This window comes from Canis lupus, chromosome 16 (genome assembly GCF_048164855.1).
Source record: "Canis lupus baileyi chromosome 16, mCanLup2.hap1, whole genome shotgun sequence".
Taxonomy (NCBI): Eukaryota; Metazoa; Chordata; class Mammalia; order Carnivora; family Canidae; genus Canis; species Canis lupus.
This window is the reverse complement of record NC_132853.1, coordinates 9,739,243-9,767,137: the sequence shown is the minus strand read 5'-3', so window position 1 is coordinate 9,767,137 and position 27,895 is coordinate 9,739,243. Positions and strand designations below refer to the sequence as shown.

Sequence of the window (27,895 nt, the reverse complement as noted above, 5' to 3'; positions counted from 1 at the left end):
ACAGGGCAGACAGGCAGACAGACCGACAGACTGGCAGAGGGTAGGAGCCCAACCCCTGCCTGGCTCCCGTGCCACCATGGCCCGGGAAGCCGGGTCCACTGAGCCCAGGGTGAGGAAGGGCTGGGTATTCTTTGCCTGTGTCTCTGTGGTGACCGCCAGGCGCTGGGCCACCACCCGCCGCACCACCCTCCGAAGCCCCACACCTTGGCTGGCACCTGTGCCAGCGGCAGCCACCGAGGTAAGTTTCCAGGGCAACCGGTGCCTCTGCCAGGAGGCCGGGTGGGTCACAGCCAGGGCCCGCCCGGGCCCGGGAGGTGGTTGCCCTGACCGCCTCCCCTCCCTCAGAACTGGTTGAAGGAGCCTGGCTGGAAGCCACTGGGGATCTCCACCCCCAGTCTGGATACGAGAGGAGGGGGCACAACCAGTGGTGGCCATGTGCACCCACCCAGGCTGGCCTGTCCACCTGCCCCTGACCTGGGCGGCTACTGCCAGGTAGCCAGGTGTTGTCCTAGCAGCTCCTATTCCTATGGCGCTTCTCAAATTTCCAAGGGCTTCTGTGCATTGTTTTATCATCTGCTCTCCTGAGAGCCAGGCGATGGCATGCTTAGTATCACCCCATCCTCCTGGTGGAGAAGTTGAGGCCAGGAAGATGCAGAGCAGGGACCTGAACACAAATCTAGGCCCAGATCTTTTTTTTTTTTTTTTTAAGATTTATTTATTTCATGAGAGACCCAGAGACACAGGCAGAGAGAGAAGCATCCCTAGGCCCCAGCTCTTTTTTTTTTTTTTTTTTTTTTAAGATTTTATTTATTTATGAGAGAGACAGACAGACAGAGAGCGAAGCAATCTACAAGCAGGGAGCCTGACATGGGACCCGACCAGGATCACACCCTGGGCTGAAGGCGGTGTTAAACCGCTGAGCCACCTGGGCTGCCCTAGGCCTCAGCTCTTAAGAGAGAGCTTCCCAAACCTATAGGCCTCTTCCTCGGCCACCTGTGCCCGGTGCTCCTTGGACCCGGGCCCTGCGAAGAACGGGACCCCAGCCTCCAACTCTGTTTGCCTCTCCTGCTGCCCTCTCTCCATTGTGCTCTGTGTTTTCAGGCTCTTTTGCATTTCTACCTATTTGTGTCCCCTTCTGCTTCTTTATCCTCCCCTCCCTTCACCTCCAGGCATCACATGGTAGACGGGCAGCCTGGGGTATTGGACAAGGAGCACTCTAGGAGTGGGGGGACCATTGTCAGAGTGGCCCCCGCTCCCCACGGTGTTGGACGGCGTTTATCACTGTGCTCCTCTGGGTGGCCCCCAACACCCTGGGAGTTGGTGTCAGGGGTGGTGAGCACCCACTTCCAGAGGAGGATAAGGAAGCCCCCAGAGCAAGTTCAAGGCTGATCCAGAACCCTTGGCATGTCAGTCCTGGGCTGTTTCCATGGCTCCAGGCGTTGATGTATTTTGTTCTAGTTGCCCCAGGATGGTAACGCCCTGTGAGATCAGAGATTAGGGGTGATGATGATGTCACATCCCTCCACCCAGGATAGTCTCCTAGAAGTTTGGATGCTTCATTTTCTGCCTCCTGACCAACTCCTAGCACACCCTCCTGCCCCATGGGAAAACCCCTTCCCCCCCAAGGAGGAGGAGGAAGAGAAGGAGGCTCCTGGAGGTTCCCAGGAACTCAGCAACAGAGGAGGTGGGGTTCGGCCTACGCTCCCGGCCCAGGTGTATCACCTCCTGCCAAGGTGTGTGCTCACTCGCCCACAGAAGGCCAGCCCAGGAGCCAGGCAGGCCAGGAATGGTGACGTTGCTATCAGGAAGTGACCCAGGAACCTGGCCAGGCTACACCCTCTTCATGTCCTCCCCGGGCTCTAAATATAGACCACAAAGGACAGATGGGGACCTCCACCTGCCCAGAGAGAGGTGAAAGGTCTTCCACCTACACCTGACCTGAGTCTGGGTAGCCAGCTGCTATTGCTCACCAGGCCATCAGCGCCCTCTGTGGCCTTGGCCAAGCCCAGTTTGAAGGAGGTGATGGGCCAGGCCTGTGGCTGCCTGGACATTGTCTTGAGCCCAGTTCTGGCTCTGAGACCTTCCCAGCAATGCAGCTGGGTCCAAACCCCATTCCCTAGGACCCTATGCAAAGGCAGAGCTGGGTCTTGATTTGAACGATGGCTGAAGCAGCACTTACGAATCCTGAATCACCCCTCATGTGCTGGGCAAGGGGTGGGTGGCAGGTTGGAAGCTCAGGCCAGGTAGAAGATGGGATGGCACGAGGTACCTGGCTGGGCGAGGTGAGAGAGGACCCCGAGATGCAAGCCGGGGTCATACTGAGCAGTTGGCCTTTTGCCCTGAGGGTAGAGGGTAGTGGCACCTTTGAAGGGTCAAGACCCCTCGGGCTGCCATGGTCTGGGGGACCAATGGGTTGGAAGCAGGAAGGAGAAGGGGCCTCCAGAGGTCTGGCCACAGTACCCCCTCCCTTTAACTGGAGGTGGCTGCTCAGGGGCCCTCCAAGTCAGGGAGTGATGGAAGGCCTGGTGGGGTCCATGGCAAGCCCACAAGCACAAGCCCTGCCCAAAGGAGACAGCTGCCGGTCAGCTCCCACCCAGCCTCCTGTTACTCGGGAACACAGACCCCATGTGGCCGGATTGTCTGAAGTTATGGGAGAAGCCACAAATGTGGATTTTTATGTGAAATCACCTGACCTTTTACTGTTGGCTCAAAAATTTAAAAATACTTTGCAAGCCAAACAAAACACACGTGTGGGTTGGATGTGGCCTGCTTCCAGCCCCTGGCTGTCAGTTCTGAGCCTGTCTTGTAAGCTTCCTCTACAGGCAGCATCCTGGCTACAAAACGGTCCTATGGCACAGCACTGTAATGGCTCACAAGAAGCCCTGAGGAAGGGCAGGTGCACTCCCCAGGGAAAGGTTAGGGACCTGGAAGTGCTAGGGAGTGGGGCGAGGTGTGACCAAGATGAGGGATGAAAGGAGGGTTCCCAATCCTAATAACCCATGCTTTCTACAGTGCTTTATGCTGTTTCTCCCAGCAGACCCTCCCAGGGCAGGGGTTATAACCTTGGCCTTCACTCACCCAAGGTCGCTAAGCTGCCTCCAGCCCCCCACATGAGCCCTGTGGCTCGGTTTTGGGACAGCCCGCTGCCATGGCCTCCAAAGTGAAGCCCCCGGCCTCTTTTGTTATAAGGAGGCTAGGAGTGCCCTGCACATGGGGCAGGTCAGATACATGGAAAAGTGGGGCAGCTGGCCAGGCAACCCCTGCCATGACCTGGGGTCCGGAGATCGTTGCTGCTGGGAGCCTCAGGGACATTGACAATGAGGCTCAAACTCTGTCCTCTTCCTTTATTGCATTTATTTTCCCCTGAAACATATTTGTGGAAGAAACCGGGTGGTTTGTCCCATAGATATTCCTACAGTCTGGAGTTTATGGATTGTATCCTCATGGTGTGTTTAGCACACTCCTCCATTCCCCCGTAATTTCCCCAAATCACTGTTACGTGCAAGAAGCCTGGTTGGGTTTATGGTTAGTTTTTGGCCAGAACACTTTGTGGGTGATTTTGTTTGTCTATCAGGTGGCACCTACTACCCTGGTCCCCTCTTTAAGGCTGCCCCTGCCCTTGGTAAGGGATCTGCCCTGCAACTTTGGGGCAGGATTATGAAGGCTGATGTGTGGCAGCTCAGGGGAGAGTCATGGGTGCCAGAGGTGCCCCATGAACCGCCACAGCCCCATCACAGACGGTACGGGGCAGAGTCTCTGCCCTGCCCAATGTGGGGGCACCAGGCACCTGTGTGAGGTACTTTACCTGCGCTGTCGCATTAATTATGCTCCCTTTGCACAGGAGAAAGCCTCCCTGGAGGAGAGGTAATTTGCCTGTGGGAGAAGGGGGTCACCCAGTAAGGAACGGGTGGAGCTGGGCTTCAAACCCAGGCATCTCGGTGGCCAAGCCTGTCCTCTGCTAAACCAACGCTCTAAGGGAACTAAGGTGTGTGGTGGGTGGGTGTGTGTGCAACTGGAGCCATGAGCAGATTTGCCGGGACCCCAGAGGGGAGCCCCAAAGTCGGTGCAACACAGTAGAAGGACCAGTTGAGTAAAGCCTCCACCATCCTGCCCCCTCCGCGCAGATGATGATGTGCAGGTAGTGCCAAGATGGGAGGCAGCCCAGCCAGCTGTGCTGGGGGGCGGGGAGGGGGGCAGAGCTGGAATTCCCCACTCCTCACCTGTCCAACCTACCTGGGCCCCTCAACCCCAGCACCTGGACCTTCAATTTTGAAGAGGTGGGGACATCAGGTGCATTTCTCCGGCCCTCATGAGTCACTTGGCCTGCATGGGCCCCTTTCCATGCTGTAAAATGGGCTTGAGCTTGCTTCCCAAGGCCCCTCCCTGGGAGAAAGAGATAAAGAGAGCAGAGCAAAGAGATAAGTGCCGGCAGGCAGGTGCTGGATTCACTCCGAATTCCCCAGAGGTGCTGAGTGTTTGGCCCCAGGAGAAGGAGTGGGAAGAGGAGCTTCTAGCCAGAGGGCAGTGGCCAGTGGCCAGGTCACCCTTTGGTTGCTCTTTGAGATTCTCCTTCTTCTAACTGTGCCTCCCCACCTCACCCTCCCTCAGGGTAGAGCCCAGAAACTTCCTAAACAGCCTCCTAGGGATCTTCACCCCAAACTAAATCTCCTCATCTTGCTTTAAAAAAGAAAAGCAAACCGTATTTATTACATGTGCGTGATTATTAAAATATTGTAGAAAAAATTCGAAAACTCGGAAGAGAAAAAAATGTGTAATACTATTCAGAAATAACCACCATCCCTTTGGCAAAGTAGCCTCCTCTGGTTGAATGCATGTGTGCAACGTCTGCTCTGAAAGAATATTCGACAGCCTGGCTTTCTTCTCAGAGCAGAGCATGCCCTGCACCGTCCGTGGTTCTCCTGAGAAACTGAGGCCCCATGGTGAGATGCTGGTTCTGGGGGTGCTGGTAGTGTTGTTAGGGCTGCTAACAGCAATGGCGGGGCTCTATGAGGGCTAAGGCCAGCCAGGCCCCAGCAGTGGGCTAGGTGTGCAGGACTGTCCCGTTCATCTGTGCCTCAATAAGTGAGCTCTCGACCCTGCTGTTAACCTCCAGCCTCCCTCTACCTCACAGACTTCTAGAGAGAGCAGTTGAGGCTCCCTCGCCCTGTAGCCTGGCTCTCCACCTGACTGCTGCCCTGAGATCTTGAGCCCTCAAGCCACCAGTGGCTGCAGCTGACCAGGCCAGTGATGGGTGCTCAGACAGGCAGCTGTCCCCCTTGACCCCTTTCTTGAGTGTCCCTAAGGCCTCACCCCCGGTGACCACTCTTGTGTTGGACCCCCACCACCCCCACCTCCTTTCTGCTCTGCGTCCTCACTGCAGAGCTGTGGGGCTGAAGGGTAACAGTGCAGACAAAGCCAGGGTGGGGCTTGTCCCGCACACCACGCACACACAGGACACTGAGGGCTTGCACAGGCACAGGCGCACGCAGGAAACGGGGCTCAGGTTAAGCAATCTGTAGGAGGCCACAGAGCTGGACTTAACTGGAATTCGTGGGAAGTAGTTCTGACACCAGGGCGGCTCGACCACGTGTCAGCACCCACGCAACGCGGACACTGCACCCACGCAGGGTGCCCAGCCGGCCCCGCGGCCCCGCGGCCCCGCAGCACGCAGAGCACGTGCACTCCCGGGCTCCGCCGGCCGGCCCCGGGGGCGCGCGCGCGCGCACGGACACACGCCCCGGGCATCTGCGGCCCCGCCCCGAGGCCCGCCCCCGCGCCGCTGGCCCCGCCCCAGGCCCCGCCCCCGGCCTGACCTCCGCGGGGCCGGGCCGCGGGCGCAGAGCTCGGGGAGCGCCGAGCCGCGCGGGCCGCCGCCGCCCCCGCCGCGCGCCGGGCCGGCCCCGCGCCCGCGCCCGCGCCGCCCCGGGTCCCGCGGCCCGGCCGGCCCCCCGCGCGCCCGCGAGCCGCCGATGGTGCAGCGCATGTGGGCCGAGGCGGCCGGGCCTGCGGGCGCCGCCGAGCCGCTGTTTCCGGGCTCCCGGCGGAGCCGCAGCGTGTGGGACGCCGTGCGCCTGGAGGTGGGCGGCCCCGACAGCTGCCCCGTGGTGCTGCACAGCTTCACGCAGCTCGACCCCGACCTGCCGCGCCTGGAGGTGGGTGACCGGCCGCGGAGGGGAGTCGCGCTCCTCGCCGAGCCCGGGGGCCGCGTGGGGGGACCTCGCGCCCCTGCCCCCACCTGCCCCGGGCCCGGCCCCGCGATCCCGGGCGGGCCGGCTCCGCGCGCCTACAGCCCAGGCAGACCCGTTCCCGCGGGCGGTCACTGCAGGCGCCTGCGAACTTGGGACAGCCGGGCCGGGCCGGGCCGCAGTTCTCCGCTGCCCAACCGGGGCCTGCACCAGGCGTCAGGCTTCACGGGGCGGGCGGCGAGCTCGTGGTTAGGGGGGCAGACGCCTCCTGGGCAGCTGGGGCCAGAGGGGCCTCCCAGACAGTACCTCCGGGGGGCAGGCGTGGATCCGGTACTGGGGCTGCCTGCAGAAGGGCGGTGGAGGGCAGACAGGTATCCAACCTGTGCGGCTAGGTGTCCCCGCAGGGAGATCGGGAGAAGGGCCTCCCCGGCCCACCAGTGACTCATTTCTGCCTCATTAGAAAATATGCCGACACCCTGAATTCACCTGAATTCATTGGAAGGCTTCAGAAAAAGGAGGGTGTGCCTGTCAGGAATAGGGGTGGGGACAATGAGGTGAGGGCTGGGGCTCTTGTTTCTGGTGTGCTCTGGCAGAGGGGCCCAGTGGGTCACGGGGTCACAGGGGGTTGGGGGGGTGCCTTCCCCCCGCCCACCTGACTGTGCACCTGACTTCAGCAGAGGTGATGGAATCCCTGGGTGGGCCCCCTCGCCATGTCCTGCCTGGGCATGGGACCTGGACAGATGCCTTCTCTGGGTCCAGGGCCCCAGGGCACATCTAGGCCAAGCCAGAACCTTAAGGTGAAGTTTGAGCCACCTTCGGGTTAGGCCCACCCGCCCCATGTCCCCTCCTTTCCATCACTTTAGGTCACAGCAGCCTTGTATCGCTCAAGAGTTTCAGCCTGGATCTCCGGCCCCTGTGTGTCCCCACTGCCTAGACAGGGCCTAGATGCGCATTTGCCAAAGCCTGTCTCCATGCCCTGCATGGGAGGGAGGGCGGTGGGGGGGTGGGGGTGGAGATGAGGGGTGGGGGTAGCTCTTGGTGGGGGAACTGTGGGCCTGGGAGGGAAACTCCCCCTGAGCTTGGCTGGCAGTGGGGCCAGGCGAGCTCTCCAACCCTCATCCACCCACAGCTCCAGTCTTTGGCGGCTGGAGCGACCCCCAGGGAGGATGGGGGTGGGAGGCCTGACACCAGCCCAGTACTCATCTGACTTTCATTATGTCTGGCAGCGGCTTGGGCTTTGTGTGCTGGGAGGGTCTGGCCTTCATGCTCACAGGGGCCGGGCAGGTTCCTGGCCTGGGTGGGGCAGGCCTTTGCTTCGTCTCTTCCTCCCTCTCAGTCCATCTGCATCCCAGAGGAAAGGAGCCCTACCCCAGCCCTGGGGTCTGCCTTCCCCGCACCTCCCCCTCCCCTCCACCCCTCCCTCTTCCCAGCTCCCTCCCTCTCCCGGCCTCAGCACTGAGATCCAGGCCACAGCCGCTGCTGTTTAGAAATCAAAGGGAAGCTTCTGGCTGGGGGCAGGAAAACCAGGGTCCTGGCAGGAGAGGAGGCCACTGCCGGAAACCAAACACAATGACCATTTACCATGGGCTGAAGGGAGGGGGGCTGGGGAAGTCCCTGTCCCTCCTGCCAACACCCCCCCCCCCCCATCCTGGAGCTGATTTCCTGGTCTCTGTAGCATGCCAGAGCTCAAGCGGCCCAGCTCGTGGTCCTTGTCCTGTCTGGAAACCACCAGACAGTTTCTGGCTGCCCCTCGCCCCCGTGCCCATTTCCCCACCACGCCTCGACCCAGTCCTTCCCTCTCTGAGCTGCCAGATGTCCTTGCACATCTGGGCGTCCGCTCATCACCTTGATCCAAGTCACTGCAGACCCAGCTTGGCCTGAGGGGTTCTGTGCTTTTCTGGAATTCACCTAGCCTGTGCCCTTGTCTCTGAGCAGCCCACTGCCTTGGCCAGGCTGGAGGAGGTCCCCGTTGGGAGCATCTCCTCGTTACAGGCACCGCCCCTCACTCCAGCTGGCTTTGACCAGCCCTGCAGAGTACAGTAGATGGGAGGTCAGAGAAGTGAAGTGTCTCTGATCTTAATGTACGCAGAGCTAAGGTGCCCCCAGGATTTGAATGTGGGCTGTTCTTTATTGGGTACCTACTGTATGCAAAAGCCCACTGCAGGGATCAGAGAAGGATAGGGCAACGCTACGAGGCAGTTTTAAATGCATGGAGGAGGACAGGGGAACAGAACCAGGCCTGGGCAGCCCAGAAGCCCCCGGTCAAGTGAAGGGTAGGGAGGCCAAAGTCCTCAGGGTCAGAGGACACTGGGGAGAGCTTCTAGAAAGGAGCAAGCCCACCGCTGGACCGCAGAGGTTTAGAAACATAGCAGATGTGAGCCAGTGCTTTGTGGGAGGCCCTGTGCTGAGTAATTTGTGTGCAGTCTTGTCTCTTTGCTGGCGGGACTACAGATTGCCCATTTCACAGATGAATCCCCTGAGGCTAGATTGCACAAACTCACCCAGCTAGTAAGTGGCAGACACAGGACTCAGACCCCCCCAGACCCCCCCACCGTGTGAGACCTCAAGGCCTGATCACAGTCTGGATGGAATGGAATGAGGGCTTCTCTGTTCTTTGGGTAGAAATGAATGGGAGAGTCCCATCGTGTGCCCCTCCCCACCCCGCCTCCTTCTTGGTCATCTGGTGTCTCCACACTTTGTATAGCTCTTCAGTTTAACCTTCAGGGCTCATTTGCCTTTGACACTGGAGGCCCTGGAGGCTAGCCTTGTGAGGGGTCTTTATCTATCTGCATACTGTAATCAGTGAGGAGGCCACTGCAGGCCTCAGGGCCTGTGGAGTTCTGGGGGCAGCTGACTACCACCTGCTGGGCTCCCACAGACCCTGGGGGTCCCCTCTTGCTTTACTCCCCAGGGGTCCCGGGAGAAGAGGAAGGGGAGGCAGGCTGGCTCCTACTGGGCCCTCCTTCCTTCTAGGTAGGAGACATTTAAGCATGCCAGCTGTCTCCCAGGAGCAGCAGGGGTGGTAGGACACAGGCTTGGGTGCCTGCTCCCAGGCAGGGCTCAGTTCCATCCTCAACCTGGAAGCTGGGCCTGTGTTTCCAGGCCCTGTCTTCACTGCTGGGAGGAGGAGTTGGACTAATTACGCACGGGCCCTGGGCAGCCTCTGACAAGCCAGTGGGGGTGCTCTCAGGACACCGTGCCCAGGAGTCAGGACTGGCTCCCAAGGGCTGCTAGCCAGCCGCCCAGATGGCTCCTAGGGCATGACACCGTGCGGTGGCCACTCTGTCCTGGGCTCAGGCTTCTAGCCTCCAGGGCTCAGAGACGCAGTGTTCCTGGACACGCAGCCCTAGTGAAGCGACTCTGGCGGCCTGCAGCTGGGAGGGAGCACATGACAGCTAGAGGATTGCTTGGTGAGCAGGGCAGGGGCACACGGCTCAAGGGCCTGCATTTGGGGAGCTCTCAGGTGTGGGTGTTGCCTCTGCACTCCAGGGACCATCAGATGCTCAGAGGGCACTGTGCATTCGGAACCAGGGGGCGGGGTTGTGCACACTGGTTGGGCCAAGAGCTGGGGCTCTGAGGGCAGAGAGCTGCAGGGATAGGCCAGCTTGGCCCCTTGCAGCGTTAGACACCTTTCTCCCACTCCTGAGCCTCAGTTTCCTCATCTGTAAAATGGGCCTGATACCAGTTCTTCCCCAGGGTTCAGGTGAGGCCTGAGTGAGAGCAGCAGCCTGACAGGCAGTCCCCATAGTGTCTGGCACAGTGTCAGAGCCAGGCAGGTGGCGGCTGTCATGATTATGTTGTCTGACCAGGTACCAGGGCAGTGCCCGTGCCCTGGGCTTTGGGGTTTTGCTGCCCTGCTGCCCCGCACCATTGGTGTGGTGCTTCCCAGGCCTGGGTCCTATGGCTGACCTCTAGGCCCACAGGAAGAACCCCAGCAAACCACCCACCATGCCCAACCAGGGGTGTCACCTGAGGAAGGCCTTCTCAGCCCTGGACTCTGCTCTGAGGTCGTGAATGTGGCAGCCACAGAAGAGCAAGACAGCAGGCAGGCCTAGACGGGAGATTCATAGGTGGGAGATTCATAGGCCGTGGTTAAAATCACTGCCTTGGCTGCCACTCCCTGGCTCCTGACCTGAGTGAGCTCCCCACCCAGCTCTTCCCTCATCAAGTCAGGTGTTGGAGGATTAAATGTGAGAAGTGTGTAAAAAGCCTGGTACCCAGGAAGTGCCCATAGACATGGGACACTGTGGTTGGTGGTAGACGCTTGTGGTTGTGGCTCTTGGGGCTGGACCTTCAGCTGGCCCTGCCCGGCACCCCCTTGGGACTGGACCACCCTCCTCAGCTGTCACCAGCTACACTCCTTCAAAGGCTTGATCTGTGGTGGCCTGACAGCCAGGAGCCCACCCTGGATGGACAAGGGAACAGGTGGTGGGCAGGGCCAGCGTGGAGGTCCCATCACACCTCCCCACCTGAGAAATCCATCCTTCTTCCTCTTAACATGGTAATGAGTAACTGGGCTCCGGCTGGTGGAGAGGGTTTGTGGGGACAGCTTCTTTGGGGGCTCACCAAGGCTTGTCCCTAAACTCTAGTTTCTGGGGTCACCACGCTCCCTGGTTGCCCTGGCAACCAGGAACCTGCAGGTCCCTAGCCACGGCTGCCCCTGTGGGCTGCAATATGCGGGGGTCCCGAGTACAGCCCACCTCCATCTGGGGCTGACCTGGGGTCCCCACTGGGTCCTGTCTGTGTCCACAGGCCACAGGGCTTTTTCTTCTCTTCTACTTGTTGGAGCTTAGGGGCTGAGAGATGAACCAGAACTTGGACTCGAAAAATCCTGGATTCTCTCCTCGGCCCAGACCCTCTGCCTTGCTCTCTCCATTCTGCACCCGCGTGCAGGATGCCACATTTAAACTGTCCCCAGAGCCCGGGAGGGCTGATCAGGCCTTCTAATCCATCTCCCTTCGTGGCTCCTGCATTTGAGCAAAACACCAGAAAGTCTGAAAGCTGCAAGGCTGGCTCGGGCAGTTTTAGAACTCCCGCCCTCTCTGTACGGACTGGCCTTCCTGGAATCTCCCACAGGGGCCCTCAGGGGCCCCCACTCCCCATCCCACCAGGTGTCCGTCAGCAGCTCCTGGGGGCTGTGGTCAGCAGGTGGTGCCCAACACCTTTTGTTCTGGCTTCCTGGGTGCCCTCATGTGCTAGGTGCTGAGCTGGGCGTTCTGTGTGCCTTCTCTGGACCCCCACTGTTGGCCTGTAGAGAGCTGCTGCTCTTCCCATCTCACAGGTGAGCTCCCTGAGGCCAGGGGCAGAGAGGCTGGCAAAGCTGGAAGTCAGAGCTCTTCATGAGAGACAGAGTCCTGGGGTCTGGTAGGCCCTGGGAGGCCTCATGTGCCCAGGGCTGCAGGGTGCTGACCAGTATCCAAGGTGGCCTCTGGGCCGTGGCTCAGCAGGATACAGTAAGGACCCCATCTCATGCATGTGGAAGCCCTATGATCGGAGCCACCCCCGCCCTGCCCGAGTGGAAGCAGGTCTCCACATGTGGCCCGAAGAGGAGACAGGAGGACATGCTGGTACAAGATCCAGCGCTTCCTCTCCGTGTGCCTTGGCCCTGGACCAGGTCTCCTTAGGAGGAGCCAGTCCGCAGGGGAGGTACCTGTGGGTCCGGAGGCCCCTTATGGCCCCTCATTATAGGCACCCAAGGAGAGCAAAGGGGCGATCAGTGTGAAGGTGCCATCTCCATGTGCACAAGCACGAGCCACCTTCCGGGAGAGATGGCAGGCCTGGGGAAAAGCTAGCAGGTCCCCTCAGATTTATCCCAAAATAGGAGGTGGGATGGGCCCTGGCGACCCCATTATTCTCCATCGAGGGAACAGGGCCTGGCCTGCAGTCATCTGGGGACAGGCATCCTGCTGGCCTGTCACCCTGAGAAGGCTGATCAGGTGACACTGGGGCTGCTTCTCCTCCTTGTCCCTGAGGCTCTGGGCTGCACTCAGAGGGACAGCAGAATATGGGGCACCAAGGTACCCATTTTGCTGGCTTCTGCTTACCAGGGCCTGGGGACACCACTCTACCCTCACTCCCCTTGACTCAAGCTGTGGAAGGCCAGGCTGCGTGTGAGGCACAGCTGTCAGCTGGGTGCCAGGGCCCTGGGGACCTGGCATCCCTGTGGCATTCTATTCCCCTAGAAGCCTGCAGGGGCCTTCCCTCAGGACATCTGCTGTTTGGTAGGCCACTCCCATCGTCCCCCAGGAGCCCCAGGCCCTGCTACTGGGCCTGGGTACACTCTGCCCAGAGGGTGGCCTGGAGGGTCCTGAGGGGCAGATGCCAGGCCGATGGCTGCTTCCCTGCTCTGTCCCTGGATGGAGGTAGGAGCAGGAAACAAATGCCCCACTCTGCCACTTGCTGCCCGGGCCCAGGAGCAGTTTGCTTTAGAGCCTGCTCCTGTGTCATCTCTCAGGAGGTGGTTTAAGTGCCGCCCGCCCGCAGCATTGCTCTGAGGCTCTGCTTTTGTTCCTCTGGCAGCAGCGGTGTGAAGGAGCCAGAGTAGCTCCCCATCTGTGTGACAGGGCAGTGAGTCCCGGGTCCCAGCCAGTGTGGCTCCTGGCATCCCGCCCCGCCTCCCACCCCCCTTCCAAGGCCGCAGAAGGGGGCCCCTGGGAGGTGGGGGAGGGGCTCAAGGACCATGTGATGCGCAGGCCAGCTGCCCTGCCAGTGAGGCCCATGGCTCACTGCAGGCCCCACCCCACCCCCGCTATCTGGATCTGCCAGGGCATAGCAGCCACCTGCCCGCAGCCCCCGCCATGGCTGGCCTGGCCCAGGGGCCTTGATGGAGCCCCACTAAGGAGCCAGGTGCCATGTGGAGGTCAAGTCCAGGGCCCTCTGGCAGGGCCGTTCCTGCGTGGGGAAGCCTCCAGCCCCCTGCCAGCAACCCGGGTGTTCCTCCCAGCTGGACCACATATGGCTAAGAAAACCCTGGAGGAAGGGCAGGCCCTTCCAGCCGAGCCTCTCGGCCTCTGCTGGAAGTGGCCACGGACCCCTGAGGACATGCCAGGGTGCTGGGGCCCCCGCCCAGCAGGAGGACAGCTGGTCTCTGAGGCCTGTCTCCTCTGTGGGCTCTTCCAGATGGAGGAGGGAACGTGAGCATACGTCTCAGCTTTTCTGCTTCAGGAGGGGTTTCCTCTCCTCGCTGGAGGGGTTGGACCTCCACAAGCCTGGGTTATTTAAGGGGTGTGGGTGTGGGTGGTGCTGCTCAGGGGGACCTCTGCCTGTGGGTTCCCTGCTAACTTCCCAGAAACAGGCTGGCTCTCCTTTTCCGGAGAGAATGTGATGGCAGAGGCTTCCCCGTTGGTCCAGTGCCCAGTGTGGGAGGGCAGCCACAGGTCAAAGGAAGTGGCCCTGCAGAGGGCAGCTGGCCTCGCGCGGCCCACACGGGTGGGCAGGAGGTGAGGCCCAGACACCCCTTGCTGGCCGCAGCGGTGCAGTAGGGGCCCTGCTAAGGCCCAGGGCTCCAGGGAAGGATGTGGGTGGGCTGAGTCAGCACTTTTTCCCCAGTCTTCTGTAAGCTCCACGCCTGCCTTGGGTTAGGGCAGTGAGCCGCGGTCCCAACCACTGGTGCAGACCCTGCAATCGATGGCCCTGTGCCAGCTGGCACCTCCCAGCTCTTTCCTAAACTCAGAGGCCCCTCTCCCCACGGCAGGCTCACCCTTCCTGGGACAGAGACCTATGGGCAAGGGGGCTGCAGAGCCCAGGGCCACATGGCTCAGTGGCCTCAGCCAGCCAGGGCCTGATGGTCACAGCCCCCGGGCCAGCCTGCCTGGTGGGAGGAGTCACTGCCTCATAAAACAAGGGCCTTTCCTTGCTGCTATGGGCCCAGGGAGCAGCCAGATGATCCCCCCCTTCCTGTCCCAGCCAAAGCCCCATGATTTCGGGTCCTGTGAAACCCCAGTCATCTGCCCAGATGCCTGCACTGTCACTTTATCACCCTGTCCCCGTGCACGTGATGACACACAGGGAACCGGGAACTCCTCTGTTGCCCAAGAAGGCACAAGGGCATGAATGAGCAGAAAGGGAAGGAAGTGGCCTCGGATGTGGCTGTTGGGGATACCCAGCATCTGCTCCAGACCCATGATGCTGACTCCAGGGCTGCGCTGGGAGGAGCTGCCCCCACCTATGGGTCAGCTGGGGTGGGGGCGGGATGGGCCAAGGAGGGAAGAGGGCCACACAGGAGGTGCCATGTCAGGGCCTGGGGTCCTGGCTTTGCCGTTTAGCCACAGTGGCATGACATAGGCCCTTCTCTCAGCCTCCATGTGCTCATCTGAAATGACTGAAAACCAATACCCATCTTGGGGGTGGGGGGGTGACCCCACCTGGGTGTGAGCAGGTTGCTGGGGGCTTCGGGAGCCTGAGGGGCTCATCTTGTTCACAGCTAGCTTGTGAGGGGGTGAGACGGGGAGTGCTTGCCCCAACGTGACTCCCGCCAGGGGGCCTGTGTGGACGGGGCACCTCAGCTGGGGAGGGAGGCCCCAGGGGGCAGCCCCTGATGCCCCTGCCCGTCGGCCGGGCACTATCTTTGCAGAGCTGCACACAGGAGATCGGCGAGGAGCTGGTCAACGGGGTCATCTACTCCATCTCCCTGCGGAAAGTGCAGGCACACCACAGCGCCAACAAGGGCCAGCGCTGGCTGGGGGTGAGTGCGCCCGGGCACGCCCCGGCTTCCAGGCTCTGGCTGCTGTGCTGGGCTCCCTCCCAGGGCCTTCTCCACTGAGGGCCCCTCATCCCGCTCCCAAAGGAACCTGCCCCTCCCCACGGTCCAGCCCTGGGCTTGGCCAGGAGCAAAGTCACTCTGCACCGCGGCGCCTGGTCGGCTCAGTTGGTTAAGTGTCCAACTCTTGATATTGGCTCAGATGGTGATTTCAGGGTTGTGAGATCAAGCCCAGTGTCTGCCCTGCGCTGGGTGTGGAGCCTGCTTACGATTCTCCCTCTCCTTCTGCCTCTCCCCACTGTTTGCTCCCTCCCTCCCCCTCTCTCTCTCAAAAAAAAAAAAAAAGAAAGAAAAAAGGTCAGTCTGCACATATTTGTATGAACATCAAAAAAAGACACTTTTCTACTGTTTCCCCTTCACATTGGGCCCCAGGTGATTTTGGATTTTGCCTCAGTCTGATCCTGCCCTCCGCTGTCTCAGGTAGTAGCTAGCAGTCAGCGCCTGCCTCCCTGCACACCTGCAAGCCTTCCACGTCACCACACTTAAAAGGGCTAGTTTTACTCCCAAGGGGCCGAGGCTCAGGCTCCTATATAATTTACTGCTTCCTGGAGCACAGCCATGTGACCCCTCCAGGTCAGGGGCAGGGCCTGACTCCACTAGCTGCGGAACATTCCAGAAGGGAGGCGAGTTGTCACAGCGATTCGGCCTTTCAGTGCTGAGGGCCTTGACTTGATTCCTTGCTGCAGCCATTCCCCGGTGCTGCACTGAGCATCCCGTGTATCTTCCCAGAAGACTCCGTTTCCTCGTCTCTAGAATGGGCATGTTTTTCCAGGACTCATGGGGGCAGTGCTTTTCCACTGAGGTGCTGTCATTCAGTCCAGCCCACAGACTGACCTGGAACGGTCGTGTTTGTGTTTTTTGTGATTCCCCATCTCAAATTCCACTTCCAAAGCTGAGCTTGTTTTCCTGCTGGGGGCACACACGTCTCCTCTTTGGCCACACACGGGGCACCTGGGGCTTTGTCTGAGCGCTGGTCTGCCACCCTCCTGGCAGTCCCTGGTGCCACCACTGACCATACACCCCTCCTTTGTCCCCGCTCCAGTGTGAGAACGAGTCGGCCCTGCACCTGTATGAGACCTGCAAGGTGCGAACGGTGAAGGCAGGCACGCTGGAGAAGCTGGTGGAACACTTGGTACCTGCCTTCCAGGGCAGCGACCTCTCCTACGTCACTATCTTCCTGTGCACCTACCGAGCCTTCACCACCACCCAGCAGGTCCTGGACCTTCTGTTCAAAAGGTGAGCAGGGCCTCTGTGCCCCACAGCACCTCCCCACTCAACACTTGGCTGTGTCTTTGGTTTGGCACTTGCCGTCTCTGAGCCTCGGGTGTCTTGTGTGGACCCTGTGTGCCATGAGGCCTGAGCCCCCACACAGAGGGTTCTGGTCTGACCTTTGGGACAAGTCCCCCACAGTGCTGACCCTATGGCCAGCCCATGGAGAGGGGGGTCCTGGGGCTGAGGTGGGTCCTCTCCGCCCGGAGAAGCTCTCTGCCTCAGGCCCTGGATCCTGTGTCGGGGCAAAGCCGCTGTCCTCACAGTCTGGCTGTGAGGAGGTCACAGATTCCATCCGGGGCCCCATCCTGGGTGTCGCCAGAGCAGGGAGTCCTGGGGGCTGGCAGGGGGCCCCAGACCCACTCAGCCACCTGGAAGCTGCTGGGTGGGCTTCATTCAGTTGCCAAATGGACATGAAGCCCCTTCAGGACATTGTGCATGATTCAGTGTCCACGGCAGACACAACTCCCTGGGCTCCGGGCTCCCGCTCTAGTCGGGGGAGTCAGCTGGTAACCCTAGACATCATAGCAGGTACGGTAGATGTGACGCCCTCACGGCCTCCTCTAGATACGGATGCATTCTCCCTTATTCTGATGAAGACGGTGGACCCCAGGACCAGTTAAAAAAGTGAGTGGACTTTGGGTCTGATGGGAGGGCCCCCTGTCTCCCAGGTGGAGGACATGCGGGGCTTTGGGGTGGCAGGGGTGCTGGGCCGAGCCTGGCCCCCCATATCCTGTGATTCCTGCTGCAGGGCAGAGGTGTGGGGGCCTCTCCTGCAGGAGCACAGGAGTCAGAGAGCGCCCCCAGTCCACCCTCCTGGCATCTCCAGTGCAGAGGGGGGACTCAGACAAGGGGAGGGGGGTCTGCTCCCCTGAGGCAGGCAGGGGCGCTCACACCATGCATGGAGGGCTCCCCGCTGTGGGGACATCCAGCCCCGCCTGCTGCCCAGACCTGCCCCTACCTGGGTGGCCTTGGGGGTGGCTGGGGTGGGCCCGGGGTCGGGCTGGACCATCCCCAGGGGCTCAGGGGTCTGTGTGGGAGGAAGGGCCAGGCTCCTGAGCTGCTGTCTGCCCTCCTGCCTCTAGTGCCATCTCCTCCATTCTGGGCACCTGGCTGGACCAGTATTCGGAAGACTTTTGTCAGCCCCCAGACTTTCCCTGCCTTAAGCAGCTGGTGGCCTATGTGCAGCTCAACATGCCCGGCTCCGACCTGGAGCGCCGTGCCCACCTTCTTTTGGCCCAGTTGGAGCATTCAGAACTCACTGAAGCCGAGCCTGAGGGTGAGAAGCTGGGCAGGGTGTCTGTGGGTGTCTGAGCATGGGTGGGTGCTGGACCCCACAGGGAGGAGCCCCCAGAGGCTGGGGTGGGGCCAGGATCCAAGACCGGGCTCAGAGCACCCAGCTGGGGGACGGCATTGCGGGGACACCTCTGTAGGGGTTCTTGACTGTGGCTCCCCTGGGAGGCTCAGAGACATGTTCTGTTTCTGCAAAGACACATGGAGACTTCTCTCCTCCTGTAGCTCTGTCGCCAGCTCCAATGCCAGTTCTAAAAACAGCTCCAGAACTAGAGCCAGCTTTAGCACCACCTCTCGTGCCCGCTCCAGAGCTACAGTCAGCTCCAGCACCAGCTCCAGCACCAGCCCCAGCCCCAGCCCCAGCTCTAGAGCTACAGTCATCTCCAGCACTAGCTCCAGAGCTAGAACCAGCACCAGCTCCAGAGCTAGAACCAGCTCCAGCTCTAGAGCTAGAACCAGCTCTAGCACCAGCTCCAGAGCTAGAACCAGCTCTAGCACCAGCTCCAGAGCTAGAGCCAGCTCTAGCACCAGCTCCAGAGCTAGAGCCAGCTCTGTCACAAACTCTAGAGCTAGAGGCAGCTCCCGCACCCGAGCCTCCCTGGCCTTCGCCTGTGGCTGCAGAAAATGGCCTGAATGAGAAGCCTCATGTCTTGACGTTCCCTCCCGACCTGGTGGCGGAGCAGTTTACACTGATGGATGCGGTGAGCTCCTTTCCTGGGCAGGGCAGGCAGGGCACCTTCCCCTGGCATCCGGTCCATTCCCTGCCATTCCCTGGTCCAGAACTGATGTCGGGGTCCATGTCCCAGTTCCACCAGGATTCAGCGTGTGGTCTCTGGACTGTGGACATATAGATGGGACTCTCCCCAGCCCAACCCTCCACACAGGGACTGCGGATTACAGGAGGCAAGACAGTTGAAGGCTGGGTGGGGAGAGGAGTGGAGCTCACTGAGGTGCATCCAGCTCCACGGGTCGCCCTCCTATCTCCCTGAGACCTCACCATCCTCAGCACTTATGAGGCACCTGCTGTGTACTAGCTTATGGCAGACAGCGGAGCCCATAGGTGTAGCAGCCACAGCGAGTGCGCATCTGGGTGGGGGTGCAGGAGGGGGGCAGACCTGAGACCTGACAGGGAGTGGCAGGTGCCACCCAGTATGCGCAGCTATGAGTGAGCCACCTCTGTGCTTGCAGTTAGTGAGGATGAGCTGCCAAAAATGCCAAAGCCTCTTTCCTCCAGCGAGTCGTCCTGGGTCACTCATGCTGGGCACGCACGGTGGGCAGAGAACAAAGTCCAGGGACCTGCACCATCCCCTCCCCACCCCCGGCCCTGCAAGGCTCAAGCCCTGACCAGGGACCCTGCCAGGGACTGGGGAGGCATGGACACTGCCCTGGGCTGTGGCAGAGCCGGGTGACACTCCCCATGATCCCCAGGAGCTGTTCAAGAAGGTGGTACCCTACCACTGCCTGGGCTCCATCTGGTCCCAGCGGGACAAGAAGGGCAAGGAGCACCTGGCACCCACCGTCCGCGCCACTGTCACACAGTTCAACAGTGTGGCCAACTGTGTCATCACCACCTGCCTGGGGGACCGGAATGTGACAGCCCGGGACAGGGCCAGGGTAGTGGAGCACTGGATCGAGGTGGCCAGGGTAGGCCTCACAGGGACCCTGGGAACCCCCTTCTCACTTTATCTGACCCCAGGGCTGTGGTCTGAACTCCAAGGCCCTGCAGAGACCCCAGGCCCATCCTTCCAAGGGACACGCCAGGCTTGACCTGCACATCCCGCCACCTGGGTGCTCACTCCCCTGTAACCCCCTCCCTTAGGCTGACCCCACATCCTCCTCTCCTGACCAGGCCCAGGGGCATCCCGGGGGCTCTGCGGGCAGGCGTCCGTCTTACCCAGGACGGGAGGTCCCGGCTGTAGGGACTGAAGCCATACCTCGGCCCTTCTGTCCCTCCGCCAGGAGTGCCGGGTCCTCAAGAACTTCTCGTCACTCTATGCTATCCTGTCAGCCCTACAGAGCAACTCTGTCCACCGGCTGAAGAAGACATGGGAGGAAGTTTCCAGGTGGGCAGGCATCTCTCTGCAGGAGCACCAGGAGGGACCCGGGACCTGCCAGGAGGCTGCGAATTCTGGGGTGGGCCTGCTGGTGGGACCCCAAAGCATCCATTGGCCTCAGGCCAGTAGTTCTGCCTTGGGACTCAGTTATCTGTCAGCTATCGGGGAGAGCCACACTGGAGATTTTCCTGTGTGTACTGGTGACAGATACACAGGATCAGGACAACCACACACACGGAGTTCTCCCCACCAGGTCCACAGAGCACTTAGGGCCCCGCAGGACCCTGGGTGCAAACCACCCGTCCAGGCAGTTCGGGTCTGTGGGTTCTAGAAACAGTTCAGTGCTCATGCCCATCGTGCCATTCCCAAGCCTGTCCTTCCTTCCGTCAGGGACAGTTTCCGAGTCTTCCAGAAGCTGTCAGAGATCTTCTCGGATGAGAACAACTATTCTCTGAGCAGAGAGCTGCTCATCAAGGTAAGGCCTGGCCAGAGGAGGAAAGTTCTCAGTGAAAGTTTGTGTGAAGAACTCCAGTCCTGTCTTGTCTGGACTTTGGGGAGAGGAGGATCTTTTTGGTTTGTGGCCATTGGTGGGGAGCAGTTTGGGGACCAGGAGGCCCTGGCAATGGGATGATGTGGGAGCAGCTGGGGTGTTCCAGAAGGGATGGGTGAGCTGGCAGGATTAGTAGGTTTCCTGCTTCCTCCATGCTGCTGGGTGGATGGGCCAGGGGTGGGAGGCTCCTTCTGTCTACACTGCAGCTCAAGGGGAGGGCAGCCAGCCTGCCTGCCTGCCTGCCTGCCCAGGGATGAGGAACCACAGAGGGAGGCCAAATCCCAAAGGGGCTGACCAGCCTTGGAACCAAATGAGCAGCCCCGGGAGGCAGCTCTGGGTGCACTAGGGGATCCTCACTCTGCCCTGGGCCAGACGCCACAGAGGATCCCAGGGAGTCTTGGGCTCTCACCACAGGGCCCCAAATGAGCCGGAAGACCAGTTAGCAGAAGCTGGTCTCCCGCCGGGAGGGACTCTCCTCTGAGTTACTGCCCGTCTCGGAAAATGGAGGAATGAGGAGCTTGGGGCCCCTCTGGTCTCAGGACTCATGGGGAGGCAATGAGGTGCAAGGAGAAAAGGAATGCACAGGAGCTTTGTGCAGAGCCCCCACCTCGGAGCGGGTGAGGGCAGAACAGTGACAGGAACAGACGTGGGATGGGATGCTGAGTTCCTGGAGGCCCCCCAGGAGGCCAGGCTGCTGGCCCACGTTCCCACACCCAGTGAGGGCCAGGTGCCACCCGGGTGGTGGCAGAGCATTTGTACCAGTGACCGGGGCCCAGACTGGGGAGGAGGGGAAGGCCTCACTGACCCTGCCCTCAACCCTTTCAGGAGGGGACCTCCAAGTTTGCCACTCTGGAGATGAACCCCAAGAGAGCCCAGAAGCGACCAAAGGAGACGGTGAGTGTACGCAAATCTGGAGAGAGGCAGGGGCCGGCCTCCGGGTGAGGAGAGGAAGGTCACCCCCAGCCTGCCCCCTGCTGCTGCAGTGCCTGCTGTGCCCCCTACATCTGACCTCCTCTGGGCCCTGGTGGGGGGGGCACACCCTGACCACCTGGTGACTTAACGGTGCTGGTGGCGGCCACCAGGGCAATGGTCCAGGAGGGCCAAGCTCATGGTGGGTTTAGGGGTGGGGAGGGTCCGAGAGCCACAGAACCTTGGCCGTGTGCAAGACACCAGGCCCGGCAGGTGATGAGAGGGAGTTTGGGGTCCATGGACACTAGGGGAGAGTCTGGGGGAGGCAGCTAAAGGTCCCCAGGCAGCTCTAAGTGGGAGGCTAGGGTGAGGCTGAGGCTGAGGGAAGTCTTGGCCCTGGCTCATCCGCCCTACCCTCATGTCACAGGGTGTCATCCAGGGCACTGTTCCCTACCTGGGCACGTTCCTCACAGACTTGGTGATGCTGGACACCGCGATGAAGGACTATCTGTATGTGAGTGAGCCCTGGGGGCCTGGTCAGGGTGGGAGCAGGGCCGGGGTCCTAGAGCCCCAGGGGGAAGCACTCCCACTGAGCCCGGAGCTCTCAGCTCTAGGCATACCTCACAGGTACCACATGCCAGGGCACCTGCCCGCCTCACCAATGTGTGAAGAGGTAGGTGCCCGGCTGGTGAGGCCTAGAGCTACAGGAGGGTTTGGCCCGGCTCCACACAGCCCTCCCTCAGGTCGTGGCCCCCGCCCTCCAGGGTCAGGCACGGTGTGGCCAAGCTGGGCCTTCCTGCCCCAGGCCTCAGTATCCCCACCCCTCGTCAGAGTTGGGCAAGAAGTTCCTTGAGACTCTGCCCACCACCCCCCAGAACCCAGGGCCACGGGTATGTGCACCCACCTGCCCCCTGGTGTGTGCTGTGGGTAGTGCAGCCGGAGAGGAGTTGAAGGGTGGTCGCAGGCAAGGGGCCACTTTCTGATGGTCTCTGGCTGTTTGCCTTCCAGGGAAGACTGATTAACTTCGAGAAGAGGAGGAAGGTGAGCAGCTGCAGGCCACAGGTGTTGGCCAGGATGTGGAAACCAGAGACCCACCCACCCACCCACCCCGATTCCTGTTATATTTGGGAGAGCTGGATACACAGGAGGGTGGGCGCGGGAGGCCAGGGCAGGGACGACTTCCTGGGAAGGGTTGTTTGGACCCAGCTCCAGGGACAGGGTAGGCCCGGGAAGGAGTAGAAAGCAGGAGGGGATGTAGAGACCCAGGGCCCCAGGCCACACCCTGCACCCCATCCACACCTCGCACCATCCTGCCCTTCCCTCTGGCCCCAGGAATTTGAGGTGATCGCCCAGATCAAGCTGCTCCAGTCGGCATGCAACAATTACAGCATCGCACCCGAGGAGCACTTTGGGGCCTGGTTCCGGGCCATGGAGCGGCTCAGCGAGACGGAGAGGTATAGCTGCGCAGGAACCGGGCCAGCCCAGGGAGCCAGTGGTGTGGGATCTTGGTCAGCTAGATTGGGGTGTCTGGACCTCCGCTGCCGGGCAGGTTCCAGGAGGGGGACCTGGGTGTGCCCCCCCTGCCAGCCTCACGGCTCCCATCTGTCCTGTAGCTACAACCTGTCCTGTGAGCTGGAGCCCCCCTCCGAGTCGGCCAGCAACACCCTCAAAGCCAAGAAGAACACGGCCATTGTCAAGCGCTGGAGCGAGTGAGTGCCTGGGCTGGCAGGAAGGGCTCCCCCCTGGCTTAGGGAAGCCTTGGCCCCCTTGTCTTCCCCCTCTGGGCCTGCTTTCTCCTCCGCAAAGTAGAGTGATCCTAAATTGACTACTCCCAAAACAGGGACGGATGCGGGGCTGGTGATTGACCGAGCACTAGGTGCAGAGCCCGGAATGTGGAGCGTAGGGCCTGGGGTGGGATGTGTCCCCGGGCACATCCAGGGCACCGTTCCCTACCTGGGCACGTTCTCCCGGGGGAGGGCCCCCCAGTGAGCTGATCCTCCCATGCAGCCGCCAGGCCCCCAGCACAGAGCTCAGCACCAGTGGCAGCTCTCACTCCAAGTCCTGCGACCAGCTCAGGTGCGGCCCCTACCTCAGCAGCGGGGACCTTGCCGACGCACTCAGCGTCCACTCAGCCGGCTCCTCCAGCTCTGATGTGGATGAGATCAACATGAGCTTTGTCCCAGAGTCCCCCGACGGTCAGGAAAAAAAGGTGACTGCCCCACCCCTTCCCCCTGATGGTCCTGCCCGGGCTCAGGTCGCCACGCCCCACCCACAAGTAGCCAAGAAGCTCCTAAACAGAGCTCCTAGGATCCCCTGGGTGCCCTGCAGGGTCCAGGGCTTCTGCTGATCATGCCATCCCCACAGTTCTGGGAGTCCACCTCCCAGTCATCCCCGGAGACCTCCGGCATCAGCTCAGCCTCCAGCAGCACCTCCTCCTCCTCAGCCTCCACCACGCCCGTGTCCGCCACACGCACCCACAAGCGCTCCGTCTCAGGGGTCTGCAGCTACAGCTCCTCACTGCCGCTCTACAACCAGCAGGTGGGCGACTGCTGCATCATCCGCGTCAGCCTGGACGTGGACAACGGCAACATGTACAAGAGCATCCTGGTGAGCCACGAGGGCGCCCTTGCTCTGCCAGGCAGCACGTGTCTTGAGCGCCATCCCCTGCCCGCCGTCCTGGAGCTAACCTTTCAGGAGCCAGGGAGGACAAATGGTCAGAAGCTCCCGTGGAGATCGAGGGCCAGAGAGAGCTCCACAAAGAAGGCGCCTCTGGGGAAGCAGGGAGGCAGGGAGGCTGTGGGGCTTGGAGGAGCAACCAGAAGCCTGAGGTCAAGGGCTCAGGGCTTGGGGCCTGGATCTCCTCAGAGGAAGATGGGCACCACCGGTGGTTGGAGCAGACAGGGGGCAGTCGTAACTTAGGGCTTATCTCTAGGGGTGGGCTGGGGCCAGGAGACGTAGGGAGGCTGGTTAGGAGGCAGTGTGGGCAGGGTGGGCAGTGACCATGCCAGGCTGGTGGCCGTGGTGGTGGCCAGCAGTGTCAGGCAGTGGATGTCATTTAGGGCTTGAGATCAAGCCAAGGGGATGTGTCTCTAGACACTGTGTGTGTTGGTGGCAAGAGGAGGGACTCCTCTCATGTTCCAGAACTCACCCTGCAGAGGAGCCGTTTATTTGCACTCCCCAGAGGCCCCCATCCGCTCACACTGGGTCAGGTGCCCCGTTACATACCCACCCTGTGCTAGCTTGACTGCCATTAACAGTTACCCGTATGATCCCATGTCCAAGGCCTGTCTGCACTCTGGCCTTTGGGGTCGAGGCAAGAGGGATCGGCCTGTGCAACCCACCGCACTACTGCAGCCTCCAGCCTCTGCAGGCCTGGCCAGAGGCGGCCACAGGGCATCTGGCCAAGGCCTCTCTTACCTCCGGGGCTGGGCCTAGATGCTGTCTGTCCCCTGAGTTCACTGGTCCCATTGTTCTGCAGGGGGCAGGATCAAGGGGAGCAGCCCCCCAGAGCAGGCAGTTTTCCAAGGTGGCACGGGAGGAGGTGGCAGGCTTGTAGGAAAATGGGGGGACAGGAACAATTGGGAGAAGCCCCCTGTGACCACACAGAGGCCTCCCAGGGCCAGACAAGGCGGCCAGGCCCCCACAAACCTAGCACCCAGCCAGAAGCTGAGCCTCTGTGTGCAGGGCCCCTGCTGCTGCCCTGTGGCAGGGTTTCTCCAGGCCCCTGGCTGACAGTCTCCCCCTTTCCCAATCTAGGTAACCAGCCAAGATAAGGCTCCGGCCGTAATCCGGAAGGCCATGGACAAACACAACCTGGATGAGGACGAGCCAGATGACTACGAGCTAGTGCAAGTCATTTCAGATGATCGAAGTAAGTCAGGGCTGGCGAGGTGGGGGGCCAGGCGGGTGGGCCGGGGGGAAACAGCACCACACGCCGCACCCCGGCCCCAGGCGGACATTCCCAGATACTGCCCCGACATCACCCTGCCCTGCCCTCCTCACCAGCCCCTGGCATGTGCCCTTGTAGTTCAAAGCTAGCAGCACCCGGAGTAGAGAGAGAAGGCTTTTCTTCCAGGGCCAAGCAGCCAGATGGCCAAGCCCGTGGGCCATTCCCAGGGGCACCGTGGCTGAAATGGGAAATGCATGTTTCCGAAAGAGTCATGCTTGCTGTGGACCTAAGCCTCAAAAAAATCCATGCACGTGTGACACTATCTAAGTACGCTGCAGATGCTATAACAAAATACCATAGACTGGAGGGCTGATAAGGTACTGAGATTTATTTCTCACCGTTCTGGAGGCTGCAAGTCCACAAGGAAGGTGCCAGTGTGGTCAGGCTCTGGTGAGGGCCTCTCCTAGGGGGCAGATGGCCGCCTTCTCCTTGTGCCCTCACGTGGCAGAAGGAAGGGCCTCCTGGGTGGCCTCTTTTATAAGACATCAGTCCCATTCCTGAGGCTCCCACTCCCACGACCTTATCACGGTCCAGAGCCTCACTTTGGGCATGAGGATTCCCACATGAATCTAGGGGAACACAAACAATCAGACCATAGCAGACACTAAAAACAGGCTACGAGGATATAACTCAGTGGGTAAGAGCAGGGAAAGCGACAGAACCAAGAGCCAGCAGAGACCAGGAGCCGGATGGCAGGGCTTGGAGAGCTTGGGCATGGCCCTTATGCCATCTGTGCCTGTTTCCTCATTGCCACAAAGGAGATAACAAGCCAGGGGTTAATCCATATCTACACCTAGATGTACATGCAGTAAAGGTGACTGTAGACACTGCCCTCACCCACTTTTTCCCATGACCTGCCACCCATTAGCTCAGACAGTTCGTAGTGACCCCCAGCATCCCCAGAAGTTGTTTCCTGAACCTTCTCTCACCTTCTCACACCATATTGGTGGGGAGGAGGAGCAGGACAAGTGTGACCCCCATCTTACAGGACAGGAGGACTGAGGCTTAAGGCAGGGTAGGGAAGGTGAGGCAGGAGCACAAAGCTCAGCGGGTCCGGGTTGTTGCAGGCTCCCATCCGCAGCAGGTCGGGGAGAAGAGGAGCTACCCAGGGGGTCAGGGAGGCCTCCTAGACCCTGGAACAAAAGACCCAGGGCAAGGCCTGCCCTTTGCTAGGCCACCAACCTTGATCCTGAGTAGGACAGGATTTAGGGGAGCTATTCTGGATTCTAGGAAGCTTCTTCCAACTTGAGATCATGGTCATTGAAGGCTGCAGGGGGGTTGGGATGGATGACCCTTTGCCAGCTCCACACTGAGGTAAGGACTTTTCATTCAGAGTCCCTTTTTAAATAAGAGTCATTGGATCTCCTGAGTGTCCGGCAGTCTGTCCTCAGCAGGTGTCACTGAGAGTGATCATTGGTACTCCTGAGGTTGCACTGGGGGCTCCCAGGTCTTTGTCTCAGGCTAGCCCTGGGAGGGCTCTCAAGCATCACTGACCCTCCTTCTGTCCCTCTCCCGCCAGAGCTGAAGATCCCTGACAACGCCAACGTATTCTACGCCATGAACTCTACGGCCAACTATGACTTTGTCCTAAAGAAACGGACCTTCACAAAGGGGACAAAGGTCAGGCATGGCGCCAGCTCAACTCTCCCTCGCATGAAGCAGAAAGGACTCAAGATAGCCAAGGGCATCTTCTAATGAGTCCCCAGCACTGGCCAGCCACAGGACCGCTCTGTCAGGGGCTGGCAGGCTGGGTAACTAAGCACTTACAGACTCCAGTGGCCCAGGCCAGGCAGGCACCTGCTGTCTGAACTCAGCTCAGGCCACCCCCAGACTCCAGTTTCACCCTGAATCTCTCCTGCTGCCGGGATTGACGCCTGCTGTTTGCAAGGCTGACCTGGCCTCCCGTGGACCACTCGCTGCCTTAGGTGCCTTCCGCTCTCTGGAACCAGAGCACTAGCTGACTTTGCCAAGGAGCACTGCCAATGGGCATGGAGCCCTGCATGCTGCTGGGCACTGCCCTCTGTGCATTTCCCTCACACCTGCTCAGGTGTGGATCACTGCCACCTGTGCCCATGAGCACCCCAGGGCACCCACTCATCCACTGGGTCCGACCACTGCACTGCTCTCCTCATGCCCACGGGCATCGGCCCGCGCCCTTCTTGGGTCCTGGCCCCTCTTTCCACCACGCTAGCCTTTCCCAGGCTGCACCAAAGATTCCACCATTGGGGCCAACAGAGTGAGGGAGTCTCGCCCACCCCCATCCAGCCCTCCCCCAGGAGAGGAGGAGGGGGACCCTTTTTCACAGATCACACTCCGCCTGGTGAGTGAGAATGGTTTCAGACGAGTCCCATTCACGTCGAATCTCAAGACACTGCAAGTGCCATTCATCACTGCACCCTGGGCTTCACGAGACCACAAGAGACGGGGGTTAGTGGGAAAGGAGAATTTGGGGGAAGGGGAGGGATGTTGAATATTTGTATAAAAGGAAAAAACAAAAAAAAAAGTTTACCAGTTGGGGAGGGGCAATATTTATTTGTTGTAAATAGCAAATGCTAGACTTGAATATTATATTAAAATCCAGTTTCTACTATAACCTGAGAGTTGCGGTTTTCTTCTTTCACTTCCTGTGCTAGTTTGAATGAGATACAGACTCCCATTCTGTGTTCAAATAGGAAGTCTTGCATGGTTACCAGTTTATTTGTATGCAGGAGAAGCGGAAAGAGCCAGCAACCCTTCTCTGGCTCACTTAAGGAAACATCAAGCCTACTTGATTTCACAGAGATGTTCACCTCAGAGTCATTAAACTGGGCACTAAGCTGGGTCAGCACCCCAGCACCCCTGGGATTCAAGGCTGTAGGCGCTTTCACAGGGCATAGCAACAAGCCCTGAAACTCGAGTGTCTTTAAAAATCACATTTGTGAGAGAAAA

General features: G+C 60.3%; 1 protein-coding gene across 5 annotated transcripts; it reads left to right on the top strand.

Annotated features, from left to right (window-relative positions):
* Window positions 1-49: 49 nt before the first annotated feature.
* On the top strand, window positions 50-27,560 carry RALGDS (ral guanine nucleotide dissociation stimulator). Of its 5 annotated transcripts, none has more exons than XM_072778524.1 (18): window positions 50-238; window positions 14,758-14,868; window positions 15,986-16,179; window positions 16,741-16,839; window positions 17,298-17,491; window positions 17,731-18,206; window positions 18,934-19,149; window positions 19,465-19,568; window positions 19,950-20,034; window positions 20,935-21,003; window positions 21,446-21,532; window positions 22,027-22,059; window positions 22,351-22,472; window positions 22,632-22,727; window positions 23,026-23,227; window positions 23,383-23,625; window positions 24,775-24,889; window positions 26,487-27,560. In XM_072778524.1, exons 1-18 carry the CDS (start codon window positions 77-79, stop codon window positions 26,660-26,662), a joined length of 2,784 nt encoding a protein of 927 aa, XP_072634625.1. In that variant the 5' UTR covers window positions 50-76; the 3' UTR covers window positions 26,663-27,560. The 5 variants fall into 5 exon arrangements, with proteins under 5 accessions (XP_072634625.1, XP_072634626.1, XP_072634627.1 ...); XM_072778525.1 differs by having other exon boundaries at window positions 51-238; window positions 16,744-16,839; XM_072778526.1 differs by lacking the exon at window positions 50-238 and adding an exon at window positions 5,961-6,152 and having other exon boundaries at window positions 16,780-16,839.
* Window positions 27,561-27,895: the final 335 nt, after the last annotated feature.